Source organism: Bos indicus, chromosome 3 (assembly GCF_029378745.1).
Source record: "Bos indicus isolate NIAB-ARS_2022 breed Sahiwal x Tharparkar chromosome 3, NIAB-ARS_B.indTharparkar_mat_pri_1.0, whole genome shotgun sequence".
NCBI classification, from domain to species: domain Eukaryota; kingdom Metazoa; phylum Chordata; class Mammalia; order Artiodactyla; family Bovidae; genus Bos; species Bos indicus.
In genome coordinates this window covers 104,915,648-104,930,262 of record NC_091762.1, presented here as the reverse complement: position 1 = coordinate 104,930,262, position 14,615 = coordinate 104,915,648, and the positions used below count along the sequence as shown (strand labels likewise).

At 54.5% G+C, this 14,615-nt stretch overlaps 1 protein-coding gene across 5 annotated transcripts in view; it reads right to left on the bottom strand.

Moving 5' to 3' along the window:
* Positions 1–346: 346 nt before the first annotated feature.
* The window catches only part of HIVEP3 (HIVEP zinc finger 3), a 565,279-nt gene continuing 551,010 nt past the window's right edge, over positions 347–14,615 (bottom strand). For 4 of the 5 annotated variants that reach the window (XM_070786744.1, XM_070786743.1, XM_070786745.1 and 1 more), the window contains 3 exons: positions 11,948–12,034; positions 6,794–7,692; positions 347–5,255 (listed from right to left, as the gene is read on the bottom strand). In XM_070786744.1, coding sequence (XP_070642845.1) covers positions 4,446–5,255; positions 6,794–7,692; positions 11,948–12,034 — 1,796 coding nt within the window. In that variant the 3' untranslated portion in view covers positions 347–4,445. The remainder of the gene's footprint in view (positions 5,256–6,793; positions 7,693–11,947; positions 12,035–14,615) is intronic. The other variant, XM_070786747.1, reaches the window with a different exon arrangement.

The window sequence follows — 14,615 nt, the reverse complement described above, 5'->3', positions numbered from 1 at the left end:
AGATCCTCCCTCAGAGCCTCCCCAGGAACCTTGGTTTCAGACCTCTGGCCTCCAGAAATGTGAGAGAACACATTTCTGCTGTTTTAAGCCATTTAGTTTGTTCATTTGATCCAGCAGCCCTAGGAAATGAATACAGACCCCAAACCACATGGCCGTGTACCCGTGCCTCCTGTCAAGCCTGGAAGGGCCGGGCCCTTGGAATCCCAGGCTATGTGACTATGGCCTGGCCACTCGCCTTCCCTGGCCCTGATTTCTCTGTAGCAGAAAAAGCACTTGGCACTCGGAGTGTCCTTCCAGCTCTGACATTCTACAGCCCTAAGAAAAATCATGAGCCGGGCAAGCAGGCCTCTGTTGGGATTTTCAAATTTATTCCAACGTGCTGTTTTTTTTTTAAAAAATATCCTCAGGCTGAACACTCAGCCAGAGCTATAATAAAGGCAATTATTATACTTGTAAAAACTTCTCATTCACAGTACAGATGTAATTTACAACAAAGGTCACACATCAATACTGAGCAGTATTTTCTTTTTGTACATCAGACTCTGTGCTTTAGACCTGTGGGAGTTTTTGTTTTTTCCTTTTGCACTGATATATATACCATACCGACATTGCAAGATGCAAGTAGAGAAACTGGAGTTTAAATAAAGTTACAGGCAAAACTACCCCATCCCAGTGCGGTTGCTGTACATATCTACAGTACGATTTTTGGAATGTATTGCCATTTAAGAACATAGAAACTCTCTACAGACAATTTCACATACAGAATACATACACCTTTTAGGGAAAAAAAAAAAAAAGGCAAATTTCTATCTTACAGAGAGCGTGTTATCTTACATTTGCCTATACATTTCTTTTTTCTGTTTCTTTTCTCTTCCTTTTTTAACACTAGGCTTAGTAAAGTGATCATAAGTGCCGAAGCAGTTTTCTGATGGAAAGCAGACAGGATTCACGACTCAGGAGCAGAATTGGTGGAACAGGTCTTTGGGAACTTTCTCCCCTTGGTCAGTGCTGCAGATCTGTCTCCAAGGACGACTGTCCAGGCAGGACTTTTATTTTGAAGAGGTTTTGTCTGGAGAAAGGACTAGAAAGCAATTCAGCTTAGTTATCTTGCTTATTCTTATTCAAAAGGGTTGGGTGAGGATGGAGCAGGGGCTACCTGGACCCAGAAATTAAATCTTTCAGACTTGTTAACACAGAGAGAGGTGAAGGGACTGCTGGGTCTGGAAGTTGGAGGTGATGGAGGTGGGAGAGTGGGCAGTTCGCTGCTGTTGACTTCCTGGAGGGTCTTAGTAGTCGGGGCCTTGGTGGGTGGTGGGGCAGGGGAAGTAGGCTTGTAAAAGGTGCCTTGGAGAGGAACAGGTTAGTGCCCAGAATAACCCTGAGCTTGTCCTGAGGGTGAAGGGCATCCTGGAGGGTAGAACTGGGGGCCGGCTGGCTTGGAATCCCCATGACAAGAGCTGGCTCTGAAACCCCAGCAAGTTGGTCTCCAGCCCGCAAGGCTGCCAACACCCGAGGACCAGAGCCAGCCTGTACCCAGGAATGACTGTCCTGCACATTTCAGCAGAACAGGCACAGGTGTCTGTGCCAACAATGGGCACTGCTTTCTCCACTGTGTCCCTTAACAGGGACAACAGTGTCACAGGCAGGCTGGAAATGTGAAAGTGGCTGGGAGCAGGGCAGGAGGAGGGTGTGATGTGAGAGTCTTTCCCTTATCATGCAGGTGTGCGTGCGGGCTGGGAGCTCTGTGTTTGGGGGAGCAGGAGTTGAGTGAGGCAGAGAGGGTGAGAGCCATGCCCAGTGACATACAGCCCAGGCGGGTGGCATCAAGTCCATTTCTCTGGATGCCTGTGCAGGGCAACAACCTTTTGGCCAGATTGCTTGCACATTGTGTCTGTCATTGAGAAATGGGTCTCTGGTGACTCCTGGCCCCCATCCCCTCTGCCTGTGCCTGACTCTCCCCTGCTGACCACCACCAGCCATGACTAGGGCTCCAGGAAGGAAACCTTAGTAGTTGGGCTGTCTGAGTACCAGAGGAATGATGCCCCGGGGAGAGCTGTGGGGCAGGGCTTGGAGGAGGGGCCTGGCTACCCCCAAGGTCAGGGGCTACTCTAGCAGAGCCCCCTGTTTGCTGCTCTGTAGGTTGGGAGCTGGAAGATCTTGCCCAGGAAGATTTCAAGCCTGGGCTGAAGCAATGCCCTTTATTCAGCTCCCAGGCCTCGGCCCTTGAAGTCTCCAGTCCTTAGGCAGCCACCTTCCCATGTCCCTCACCTTTGCCCTGGGGTAAGGTTGGAAAGCAAGGGTGAGGAAAAACCCAGCCTCTGGCCAAGGCTGTGACTGGGGTCCGGGGCTCCTTCCAGCTTTCTGCCAGGACCCACAAGTGCCAGCATAGCCAAGGCTGGGCTTGTTAGCCTTCTTCCAGGGGGACCAAGAGCTTCAGACCCTGGGTCAGGCAGCCAGGAAGTGCTGGTTAACCCTAGCCTCAGCACCCTGGGGCCCAGCCACCCCCTCCCAGGGAAGCCCATCCCTATTGTCCCCTTTTTGTCTTAGCCAGAGGGAAATGAACCAGGTGGCCTGGCTAGTTTGTCCTGGCAGCAGAGTCCAAGGAAGGAAAAGTCCTGAACTGGTGGAAGAGGGAATTACGCCCAAGGGTAGGAGCCCACAGAGGTGCCTCTGCATGGTGTAGCCCTCTGCACCTTATGGTGTCCTGTCTAAGCAACTTCAACAGCCCAGGAGCCCCCTCTGGCCACAGGATTCATACAGCCTGGCTGAGGAATGAGGACCGGCCAAGGAGGTCCCTGCTCTGCGGCATTAGCACCTAGCCTGGCTGGGCTGTGACCACGGTCCTTGTGCTTTCTCCCCCTGGTAGAGACAAAAGAAAAGAATTTCTGGAGGTTGGGGAAAACCCCACCTGTCCCAGGGCTGGGTAAACATGCTAGAGTTCAAGTTCTATATTTCAACTTGGGATTTTAATTTCTAGTCATGTTATTACTATTTATTATTATTTTTTACAAAGCAGGCTTTTGCCCCAGAAAACACAGGGCAGCTTCTTAAAGGAGGAGATGGGGATGAGAAATGAGGCACTAGTTATTCTTGATTGCTTTGGAGAAGAATTGAAATGACCTCGGACAATAGGAGGCTAGGGGAAATATCAAACACCATTCTCTTTCTATATATATATATATATATATATATATATATGTATATATATGTATATATACACATATATAATTTTATTTTTTAAAAGAGATTTAAGCCAACCAATAGGAGGCCTGGGCAGTTCCCACCAGTCATGGTTCTGGGTACTTCCTGGGGATAGTAGAGGCCTGACAGTGTGTGACACGCCAATAGGAGGACTGGTCCTGCTGCAAAGAGGTCCAGAAATGAGTCCTTGGAAACTTCCAGTGCTAAGTACCGGAAAAGCCCAGTCATGGAGGAAATAGAGCCCTTTGTACCCCAGGGACCAAATGTGAAATGAAGCCCAAGCCTGGCCTTGGGAATGGCAAGGCAATGCACCTTGGATCTTGACCCCCAGGGGTTAGGCCTTGTCCCTTCAGCCTTGTGGGTAGTTACTAGAACAAAGGCGCAGCAATGGCTGGGGCCCTGAGAGCAAGGCCGAGGTCAGGTGCTCAGGAACCGGGAGATGGGTGGTCAGGGCTCCTTCCCCAGTCCAAAGGTTGAGGGCAGAATGCAGAGTAGAGGTGCCGGGGTGGGGGGATTTGTCTATGGGTCAAATGCCAGAATGGGGTCACGAGTCAGACCACCAGGGTGTCTGCGAGCCCTGGGGACCCAACCAGCAACTACCTTCTACCTGCTCCAAACAGTTTGTGTTGAAATCCTAGGAAAATTTACCTTATCTTTGGAAAAGGAAAGTTGGAGTTTTCTGGGCCTGCCCATGGAGTCTCCCAGCCTGTCCCTCTGCCTTGGGCCGCTGACCCTTCTGCTAGCAGCCAGGGGAGGCCACTAGCTGGGGTGGGATGAAGCAGCAATAAATAGGAACCATAAACTCTGTACATAGGAGTGCTTGCTTTTACATTTACTTATATATTTTTAAAAGTTTCTTTTTTTTTCTCTGTCTCTCCCTCAGTGCATCCCCTTTCTTTCAGCAACTGACTGCCTCTTGCCAGCTTTGTGGGGGGCTGCTGATCGCAGTGGCCCAGGGTGAGGTCCCATCTAAATATTCACAGCCTCAGTCTCCTCGTGGGATTTTTTTTTTTTATGTCTGTGTGTGTGTTGTTTCTTTTCAAGCAACAAAAGGTCATAGAAAAAGGCACAGGTAACTGCATACGAGGTGGGAAGATAAGACAGATGGGGGCTGAGCAGAAGCTGCTTGGAAAGATCAACAGATGGGACAGGGAGCCCGTGACAGCAAGATGACTCGAGGAAGTCGGCTGGAAACGTCTGTTGCCAAACACCAGAAACCAGATGCTGAAGTGGTCAGGGAGAGGCTAAGTGCTCCGGGGCCCCCGCTCCTCGGGCTGGTGTGGAGGTGTCCCGGACCCCCCACTTCCCGAGGGCTGGGGGGAGCCCTGACTGGTCCTGGGTTCCCCAGAGAGGTTCCTCCTCCGGGCTGGGAAGCGAGCAGCGGTCTCGGCCAGGCAGCCCACGGAACTGCTGCGGTCCAGCGGCGGGGTGGCGGAGGCCGCAGGGTTGGCCGGCACCCGCGGTGACTCCAGGTGGGGGCTCCGGGACTCTGCCCGGTGGCCTGGGGGTGCCCGGGGTGAGGTCTCTGGGGGGGTGCGGGGGCTGTGCGTCGGCGTGGGCTCTGTGGGCACTTGGGCCGCACGGGGCTCCCAGTCGGGAGGTCTGCCCAGGCCCCCTCTCGTCCTCCCCCTCTCCGTGGGGTAGTCCCTGGCCTCCAGCTCCGAGGAGAGTGTGAATTTGGAGACCTTGGCCACGGGGGACACGGAGGCTGACGAGCTCTCGGTGGGGCTCCAGCGGCCTCGCTCCTGGGCCTCCCGGGACCCTGTCAGGTCGCTTCCGCCCCCCGAGAAACCGCTGACCCAGGCCGCGCTGGGCCCGGGGAGCAGGATAGGGTGGGCCCCCGGCCGGGCCTGCACCATCTGGATTCCGCCGATGGGAATCAGGGGGCACGGGGCGCGGGTCAAGCGCTGGGAGTGCAGAGGCAGGTGGCTGAAGATGTTCTCCGTCCGGGCCGGGCTGTGGCCGTGGAAGTCATGGGGGGCCGAGAAGGGTCGGGAGAAGAGAGGATGAGCGGGAGCAGGTGAACAGGACGGACTTGGCGACTCGGCCTTCTGCTAGGGTCAGAAAAGAAGACAGAGGAAGGCGAGGGTTACCTGCTGGGCACCTGGAGACCCTGAGGACTAGAGTGAGGAGGGGGCTTGGCGAGATCACAGAGCAGGTCCTAGCTGAGCTGGGCCACCATTGAGTCCCAACCCTTGCCAACGGTGGCACCCTGGGTGGGTGCCCTCTCTGGAATGGGCCATCTCCAGCCCTATAGTGGCCATAGGCACACTCAGGAACCAAAGTCCCCACGCTTCTGGCCAGCGCGTTCGTTTTCAGAGAATGGAGCTGCCCCTTCTGTTGGCTTCTGTGCGCTGGCCCTCTCTCTTGCTTCTGCTGCCTCTCTTGTTCCTCAGACAATACTGACCCAACTTTACCCTTGAACATGAGTTCCCACCCCAGGCTCTTAACCTCCTCCCACCACCAAGAATCCGCCTGCAATGCGGGAGACCTGGGTTCGATCCCTGGGTCGGGAAGATCCCCTGGAGAAGGGAAAGGCTACCCACTCCAGTATTCTGGCCTGGAGAATTCTACACAGTCCATGGAGTCACAAAGAGTCGGATACAACTGAGCGACTTTCACTTTTTCACCACCAGGAATTTTAACTTGAGCCCCAAATTAAAAACCAAGTTAAGATTCCTGGATGGTACTACTCCTGGAGCTTGAATCGCTTGAGTGATGGTGCTGACACTGCTGGCGGTGAGCAGAGATGTTGGGTCGTGACACTCCAGTGACAGAAAAGGTGTTGGGAGAGGAAAAGTAAGCCGATGATGATAACGTGTCAGTGCTGGGGATCGTGACCGTGGTGGTGGCAGTGATGTTGTGACCACGGTGATCAAGCCTATGGGGTGGCTGGAGTGTACTGATGGCAGATGGCACTGATGATGTGACAGTGACGGTGCTGATGGGAAGATGGGAAGGAGCTGGCTCAAGTGACTCGGAGGGTGCTGGTGGCAGTCATGTTGGAGATGTGGAGATTTGGGTTGGGCTCTGCCATCTGCTCAAAGAATACGTGGAAATGGGGTGGGAGGAGATGGCATGAGTGTTTATACCACATCTAAAGCCACACGGCTCGTAAGTGACAGAACCCGGATTTAATTCTGGGTAGTCCAGAATTTAAAAACTATCAGGTAGTCCCTGGTGGCTCAGATGGTAAAGAATCTGCCTGTGATGCTGAAGACCTGGATTCGATCCCAGGGATGGGAAGATCCTCTGGAGAAGGGCATGGCAACCCATTTCAGTATTTTTGCCTGAAGAATTCCATGGACAGAGGAGTCTGGCCGGCTACAGTCCATAGAGTTGGACATGACTGTGCAACTAACACTTCCACTTTCACTTTCTTTTAGTCCAGCTCCACAGTCCATGCTCCGCTGCTTCTGACACACAGCTGACTGGTTTCAGGCACCCAGCACAGTGCCTGTGTAAGTGGTGCCCAATGCACGCCTTATTGGTAACCGCTGAACTGGCAGGGGTCCAGCTCTGGGTGTGACGCTCAGGGAGGTGTGAGCTCGCGGCCCCCCACCCATCAGCCACTTGGGGGACAGGAACTCACCCATGTGGAGGTGCAGGTCTCCGCTGGGCTTCTGCCGAGAAGCTTGTGAGGTAGAGGCGCGGGCGGGTAGAGAGCCCGGGGGGCCAGCCCTGAGCCTGGGCCACGCTCGGCCGCCAAGGGGCTGCCCGGCCCTGCCAAGGCCCACTTCCCTGGCAGCGCTGACCGTGGTGGTGACTCGGCCTGGCCTGGAGACCATCTCCTGGTGGGCGAGTGTCTGGGGGGGCCTGGGTCTGCAGCGCCCTTGCGTTCGGGGGGCAGGCGCGCTCGAAGTGGCAGTTCCCTTCCCAGGGGGTGGAGGGCAAGAGGAGACAGCTCGAGTCTCGGGGACCCGCAGGGGAGAGGGCCCGTCTGGGAGCCAGGCGGACTCGGGGCTGAGGCCAGTGGCTCTCGGGCCGGTGAATGTCGCTGGGGAGACGAGTAGCTTTTGGTTAGTGAGTGTTTTGGGGTGAGTGGTAGGTGGCTGCCTGCTTCTTTGCTTGGGGACCACGGCCTCCTTGGGGACAGGGCCTGGGAGCTCAGGGCCGAGCCTGTGTCCTTCTCCACTGGGCCCCGGGGGGCCGGTGCCAGCCGGGGGAGGCACAGGATGCTTTGGCTGGATGTGGAGCAGCTGCTGGGTGCCGAGCGCTCGGCTTCTGAGACCGAGCTGCCCCGGGTGGCCTCTGTGGGCTGAGGGCCCTGAACGGGTGAGGAGTCTGCGGGCAGCGTGGCTGGCGGGCCAGGTGGGGGCGCCTCCGAGGACGGGCCTGATGGCTCGTCCTGGCTCTCCTCCTCGTCCTCATCCTCGTCTTCGTCCAGGTCCGAGTCCGAGTCCGAGTCGTCCAGGTCTGAAAACTGGTGCTCTGCCACGGCCTCTGCGCCCTCTCGCCCTTCCGAGTCCTGGAATGGGTCATCACTGGTTCCTGAGGGACAGACACAGGAGGCCCGAGGTTACAGCCGCACCCCACGCTGCTCTGTGCCACAAACCCCGCCTGACGGCCAAGATCGTTGAGGGTATGGGAGCACTTTGTAAACAGCAAAAATGACTTCGTATCTACCATGTTAAGGTTCAGCTCTAGGGCCTGCATGTGCGTTAATTCACCTAATCCACAAATAATCCTGCCCGGTAGGCACTATTCCTATCTTCATGTTACAGACAGGGAACTAAGATGAGACAGTTCACCTTACCTTGCCCAGGCAAAGTAAGTAGTAAGGCTGGCATCAAACCACAGCAAACAAGACAGGCCTTCCCTTTCTTTTTCTTTTTGGTTAGTATTCAGTCCTGGCTTCACCAAGAGCAAGTTAAGTCACTCTGCTGGGCCTCTGTCTCCATCTTTGTCAAATGAATATGACAGTCTCATCTCATAAGGTTTGCTAGGAGGAGGAAACACAAGCCTGGCACATATCAAGGGCTCAAATATTAATAACTGTAGCCACTCAGCGCATTCATGGAGACATCTATTATTCTGGAATACAGCAGCCATGCTGGCGGGGCCAGCAGCACTGGGCACGGTCAGTTCACATACACACCTGCCACTGTGGCCACGCTGCTGATGCCTGGCACAATAGCATCTGGCAGGTGGCAGGCCCTGTTCCCTTGGAAGGTTTGGCTAAGCTGACCTCAGCCTGCGGAGAGGGCCTCTTCCCAGCCACTCATGTCCAGAGAAGGTGCTTGTAGAACCCCTGGTGCTCCCAGCTGGGGAGGAGAGTAGAGCTCTGAAATACCAGCCTCCTGGTCTGACTTCTGCTGGGGCAGCCCCACCAGCGGGGTCAGCTCTAACAGGACACAGACCTAGTTTGGGCATCTCTGAAGTTGGCAGCAATCAGGACTCTGGGGAGAGCTCCGCTAACATCTCGCCCACCTGGCAGGATCCTGAGGGTTTGGGTCCTGCTGGCCCAACACTACGCTCATGTCAGCATCCACTCAACTACTAACTAAGAGAGCTGGACACATGAGCTGACTCAGGTCACTGGTACAACCATGCTTCTCTGGACCCCACTATGCCAAGCTGCACCGGGACCAGAAAGCCCAGCATTTGTGCTTTCAAACAGCTCAGCACTCAGCAAATGGATGACAGTCGGGCATGCAAGAGGATGTAGATAAAAAACTGCGGGGTGGAGCTGTCAGGTGAAGGGAGGCCAAGGGCATGACCTCCTGGCAGCTGGGAGCAGAATGACCAGAGAGGGGGAAGGGGCTGGGGACCACAGAGCAGGGGTCGTGAGGGGGAGGCAAAACATACCCTAAAGCTTTGCCCTAAGACTTTAGCTCCAGGAGTTCACCTAGCCTCACCTCTCATCAACCTGTGGGGAAACCCATGCCCAGAGCAGGCAAATGTTTCCCCAAGGTCACCCAGAAAGTAATGGCTGAGTCAGGACTAAGGTTTATAACCCCTACATCATTACACTGCCAGTTTAAAAATGTTTTTATGCACTGAGAAGCAGGAAATGGTCTGGGTTTGAATCTCAGTCCCACCCCTTCCTTACTGTGCAATGTCGAATAATTTACTTTTTCTCTCTGGGTTCAGTTTCCTTGTCTGTAAAATGGTGGGGGGGGCGGGTAAGAATAATAAAAGCCACCTCATGAAGCTGCTGAGAGGATTGTGAGGGTCTGACACCTAGTAAGTACCCAATAAACCTCAGCTCTTCTCACCCCAAGTACCCCACAACCTCAACACACAGGCAGCACGACCAGCATCTCATGCTGCAGTTGAAGGTCAGAGGGGTAGTGCTACCAGTCAGGGAGTCAGGATCAGCGGCTCCTGATATTCGGCAGGAAAGATCCTAAAGTCTGTAACAGATGAAGACGCTGAGGGACAGAGGGCTGGTGCCCTGCCCTAGGCACCCAACTCAGGAGTGACGGAATCCAAGATTCCCGTGCCCAGCACAAGGTTCGCCAGGCCCCCCACATCTGGGCTCTTGCAGAGCTCTACGGGAGGCCCCTGCCGATCAATAATTCCTAATACCCCTCACTGTCAATCTCCACAAAGTCCCGCCTCTCTGGAGCCAAGGGACGGGTGGAACGAAGCGCGCCGGGGCGCTGGGGAGGTCTGGCCACACGGTGGCGCTGGTGCTCAACCTCCTCACCCTCAGGGGCGGGGCTGCGGCGCCGGCCTGGCCACCTCCCAACCACTTCGCGTCTAACAGACAAGCTCCTCCCTGAATCTTCATCATCACGGGAAATGGCAACTCCATCCTTCCAGTTTCCTAGGCCATAAACCTCGGAAACCATCCTTGGATCTTTTATTCTCATGCGTTCACCCTCCACCTGCCCCCGCCCTGATGTGTCAGCAAAACCTAACAGCACGTTTCTTCACCTCCCTCCGCCCCCCCCAGTCCAACACGTGCTCAGCCTGCATCACTGCCTCCAGCCGCGCCCCCTACCGGCCATCCTCTGCGTACAGAGTCAGGGCAGTCGCTCCAGCAGGCGGCTAAACCCATCCCTTGACCTTCACAGCCGCAGCTGTCTCTGACTTCCCAACTCTTGTCCTCAGGGGCTCTGCACCCGCTGTTCCACCTGCAGAGAGAGCCCTTCCCCAGGCTCCACGTGGCTTCCTGACCCCCTGCCTCATGTTCGCGGCTCACATCACCTAAACAGAGAGGCCACTCCCCACACTTCCCTACCTGTCATGGATGCTTTATTTCATACTCAAGGCCCTTGCCCTATTCCACATTTGTTCACTACCCGGCTCCCCTCTAGAATGCAGGCTTCCTGAGGACAGGAACTATATTTCATGCATTGAAGAACCTCTAGTACCTAGAGTAGGACTTAGAATAGGGCTGGTGCTGGCAGGAATCATTTCTAGAACGACTGCACTGATTTCAGGCATTCTCAAACAAGGTCATCTGGTCATCATTTTCGGCCTCACTGGGAAAATGAAGCTGAACTTGCCCAGTGGACCCCTGGTGCGGTGCTAGTGAACACACCCTGCCTCCCACCCAGGCAGGGCTCTGGGCTTGGGTGCAGCTCCCCTGTCCAGCCCCCCAGGCACTGGAGTGGCATGGAGCCACATGGAGTGGTTTTTGCCTGACCTCAGACAACTTCCATAACCTGTTTGAGCTTTAATAAATGTCTTCAGTTTAAAAAGGAGTGACACCAGTTTCTACCACAGTTATGAGGACTTAATAAGACATCTGTAAATGGCTTGACGTGCTTTCTTGATCAACTCAGTAACCCCACATTCTCATTTTGGAGGCCACAGCTCTGAGTTCAGTGTATTCTGTTCAATAAAGCTGATTCATTTCACCTAAAAGGAAATATGATCTAACTTGTTTTTAAGACTGCACATACATTCCCAAATCAGATAAACAGAAAGAAACAAGACACAGGAACACACACCTCTCTTTTTCACACTCTCTTGACCCTGATTTTAGGGGATCTGGCCAAAGGTTTGCTCACTGCAGAAGAATATCTCTGGTTGCTTATCTACCCCCAAGAGCTGCTCTGGCCTCCTTCTTGGATGCTGAGGCCCGACAGGGCCCGGCCAGACATGCTGACTTGGACTCACCTTCCACTCTGCCTTGTGTTCACAGAAACTGGCCCTAATATGGCTCTACTCTTGCTACTGGGGGACTGAGGCTGGGGTGTGGTGCTGGGACGTGGGGTGGGATTGAGAGGTGATAGGGGGCTGTCAGGTCTGCCTGGCTTTGGGTCTCTTGAAAGCCCCTAGCTCTAAAAGACCTGAGCACCAAGCCCATGTCCAGAGTGTGGAGGTGTGAGTGTGGGTGTGGAGCATATAAAAGTATGTACCTCACTGCGTCATTGTGAGGGTTTGCCAAGATAACCACGGCACGTGTCTAGAGTATGCCTGACAGGTGGATGCTCAATCGATGTTGACTATAATACTCGTGTATTAATGTAACCACCATACATTCACTGAGCACCCACCGGGTGCCGGGTGCTCTACCTGCGTGACAGTCAGCAATGCTCAAGTGCTCTGGCTCCAGGCGCGTGCTGTAAGAAGGAGGGGCGTGGGTGCCATCGTTCCGTGAACTTAGCCTTTGTCTCTTTGTATTTGGGAAGACTGGAGAAGAGGGTGAGGAAGAGGGTGAGGAAGGAGAAGGGGAGGGGGAGTAGAGGCAAGGAGGACAGAAAGGAGGGGGAGGGCGGGCAAGGGGGCCAGGGGAGGGAGGGGAAGGTGGGCAGGGGGGAGGGGGAGGAGGGAGTTGGCAATTCATTACCTTCTTCGGCTTCCAGCTCCTCCAGCACCCCCGTCTCTTGGCACTTTTTGCTGTGGGCCTTCGACTTCATATGCTTAGTCAGATTCCCTGGAAAGGAATGAGAACAGACTCAGGCATGGCTGGAGGGCAGGGGGCCAGGGTGGCGCCTGGCGGCGCCTGGACATCACTCTGCCCGCGTGCTCAGGTCAGGGGTGCAGCCACGGCCGCCGTGCACGATGGTACAGAGGAGCGGGGTAGGGTGGGTGAGGGGCTGTGAGCGGACAGAGGGTATAATGAGGAAGTGAGATGCTGGTTAAAAAAACAAAAGGAGATTAAAAGACAAGTCATATGCAAAAGTTTTTCTGATTTAACCCTGGGCCCAGGAGCTGGTGACAGGATTACTGACCATTTCAAATGCTGGGATGAGAGCAGGGACCCAGCCCATGAACTAGCATGGGAGTGGGTGCTGAGGATGTCCTTCTGGCTGAGGATACTGCTAGGCCAGCCCACAGGGAGGGATCTTAGGGTTTGGGAGGAGGAACCAGGACAAAGTTACTGCTATTAATAGACATGGAGAAAGGGCAGACGGCATAGCGAAGTCTGCTAGACAGGGACCTAGGGGCCACAAGGCTGGGGTCCAAGTCCTGACTTCCTTAGAGAGTCATGTCCCCTTCCTGGGCCTCCAAAGTCACTGCCATGCAGACATGGCCAAGGGTGGTGGGCACAGGGAAGGCTGAGCAAAGGCTCCGTCCTCCCCGTGACTACAAAGCCCTCGGGGGGTGGCTGACTCTGTCCGTAGTGGGCTGAAGAGCAGAGCCAGAAGCTCTGTGGAATCAGGGGAAACTCTGTGACACCGATTCTTCCTGACGTGTGCACAGCGCTTCACAGGTCACAAAGCCCTATGGGCAGGAGCGCTCTGCGAAGGACCAGCAGGAGAGCCCCAGCTCGCCTCAGGATGCTGGCCAGATGCCTCACGATGTTCCTTTGGGCTCACCAATCGCCTCCAACTGTGATGTGCTCACTGTTGCTCTAGGGATGGCTATATTTACATGGTCCTTCATATAATACATCACAAGGCCCTTGAGTCAGGAACTCTGTCTCACTCATCTTATTACCAGGTTTGAACAGATGGATGGAAAAGAGAAGAAGGGATTCCAGGAACAGATGCATAGAACGATTGGTGGACAGATAGATGGATGGATGAATAAGTGGGTAAGAGGAAATATGGAGTGACAAACAGGATGAAGAGGGAGAATCCAGACAGACGGGTGGGATACTCGATGAACAGATAAGCAGATGCACAGACAGATGGAGGATAAAAATAAATAGAAGGGTAGATGGGGAGTAGATCCCTAAACAGATGAGAAGATGGAGAAAGGGAGAGAAGGAGATCTGGGCAAGGGGGAGAGGGCTGGTTGGATGGGGGGATGGAGGCAGCACACCCAATAGGGAAGGCAGACATAGAGGGGGATGAAAGGACGGGCAGGATGGAAGGGTGGATGGTGGGAGGACAAAGGAGAGAGGCGGAGAGGCAGACGAGAGGGGAAGATGGGAAGACGAGAGGAAGACAAGCTCTTAGGATGCGAGGATGGGAGACATGGATCAACGGGAGGATGGGTGGGTGACTAGGGAGAGAGCACCCATGCATGAACCAAAGGGTTTTTCTTAATTATTCTGAGAATTTTAAGGAACCTTAAGGTTTTGCTCAGAGGTAACAGGAGCCTTAAGCTGAGGCTGCCTGAGGTGTGCAGGTCAAGGGCAGCAGTGATGGAGAGGAGCTGTTTCCTGCCCCTTCCCTCCTGCTCATCCTGGTCTGTGACTCCATCTCTCCCTCAGATTTTCTTCCTTTAACTGGACAGAAAACTGGATCTTCTACTCCTGGCCAAATGGGGAGCACAGCCATAACTTCCAGAGTCATCCCAGGGCTGGGGGACCCCCAACGTCCCTGTCCAACATCATGGGCCTCTGGCCCCACTGTTGTGAGTAGGCAAAGCCTGAGCAGGATGTCAGGGGGCGGTCAAGGCAGCTGCAGTGTTACATAGGCCAGAGAGACCAAACGTCCCCTGAGGTTCTGAGACCAGCCTGCCATCCCCTGAATACCCCAGACCCCAGGGGACTATGCACACTGCTCATTTTGGCTATGACATTATTGTTGGCCCTGTTCTGTCCGGAAGGGTTGGGTCTCTTACTCAACCAAGTTAGGTGCTGAGCACACTAAGGGCGCGTAATAACCGTGAGTGGGAAATGTTCTTCTCATCACAGAAGTAAAGTGTCGGGAGGAACCTCCCAGACCATGTGACCCACCCCCTACCAGGCCCAGGGTCTTCCTGCTTCTGTTCTGACTCCTGGCCTTGGTGCTAATGATGCCACTGGACGAGATAATCCACTGTCTGAGGTGACGGGATGCTCTGGGACAGCTCCTGTTCACCATCACGGAGAACCAAACAGCCAAAGCCACGTTGCCAGCTAGCGCAGAGCCCCGTCTGGAGCCAGGTCTCAGGACTGCAGGTGCCTTGCGTGCTCCATACTGGTGGGACAGACCAAGACATGTAGGAGCTTGGTGGCCTTGGGTCTGAGTCTGGGCTCTGTCGCTTGCTAGCTATGTGTTCTTGGGCAAGTGTCTTAACCTTTTGAGCCCCAGTTTCTGCAACTGTAAAGTTGTACCTACCTCATGGGGATGCTGGGAGAA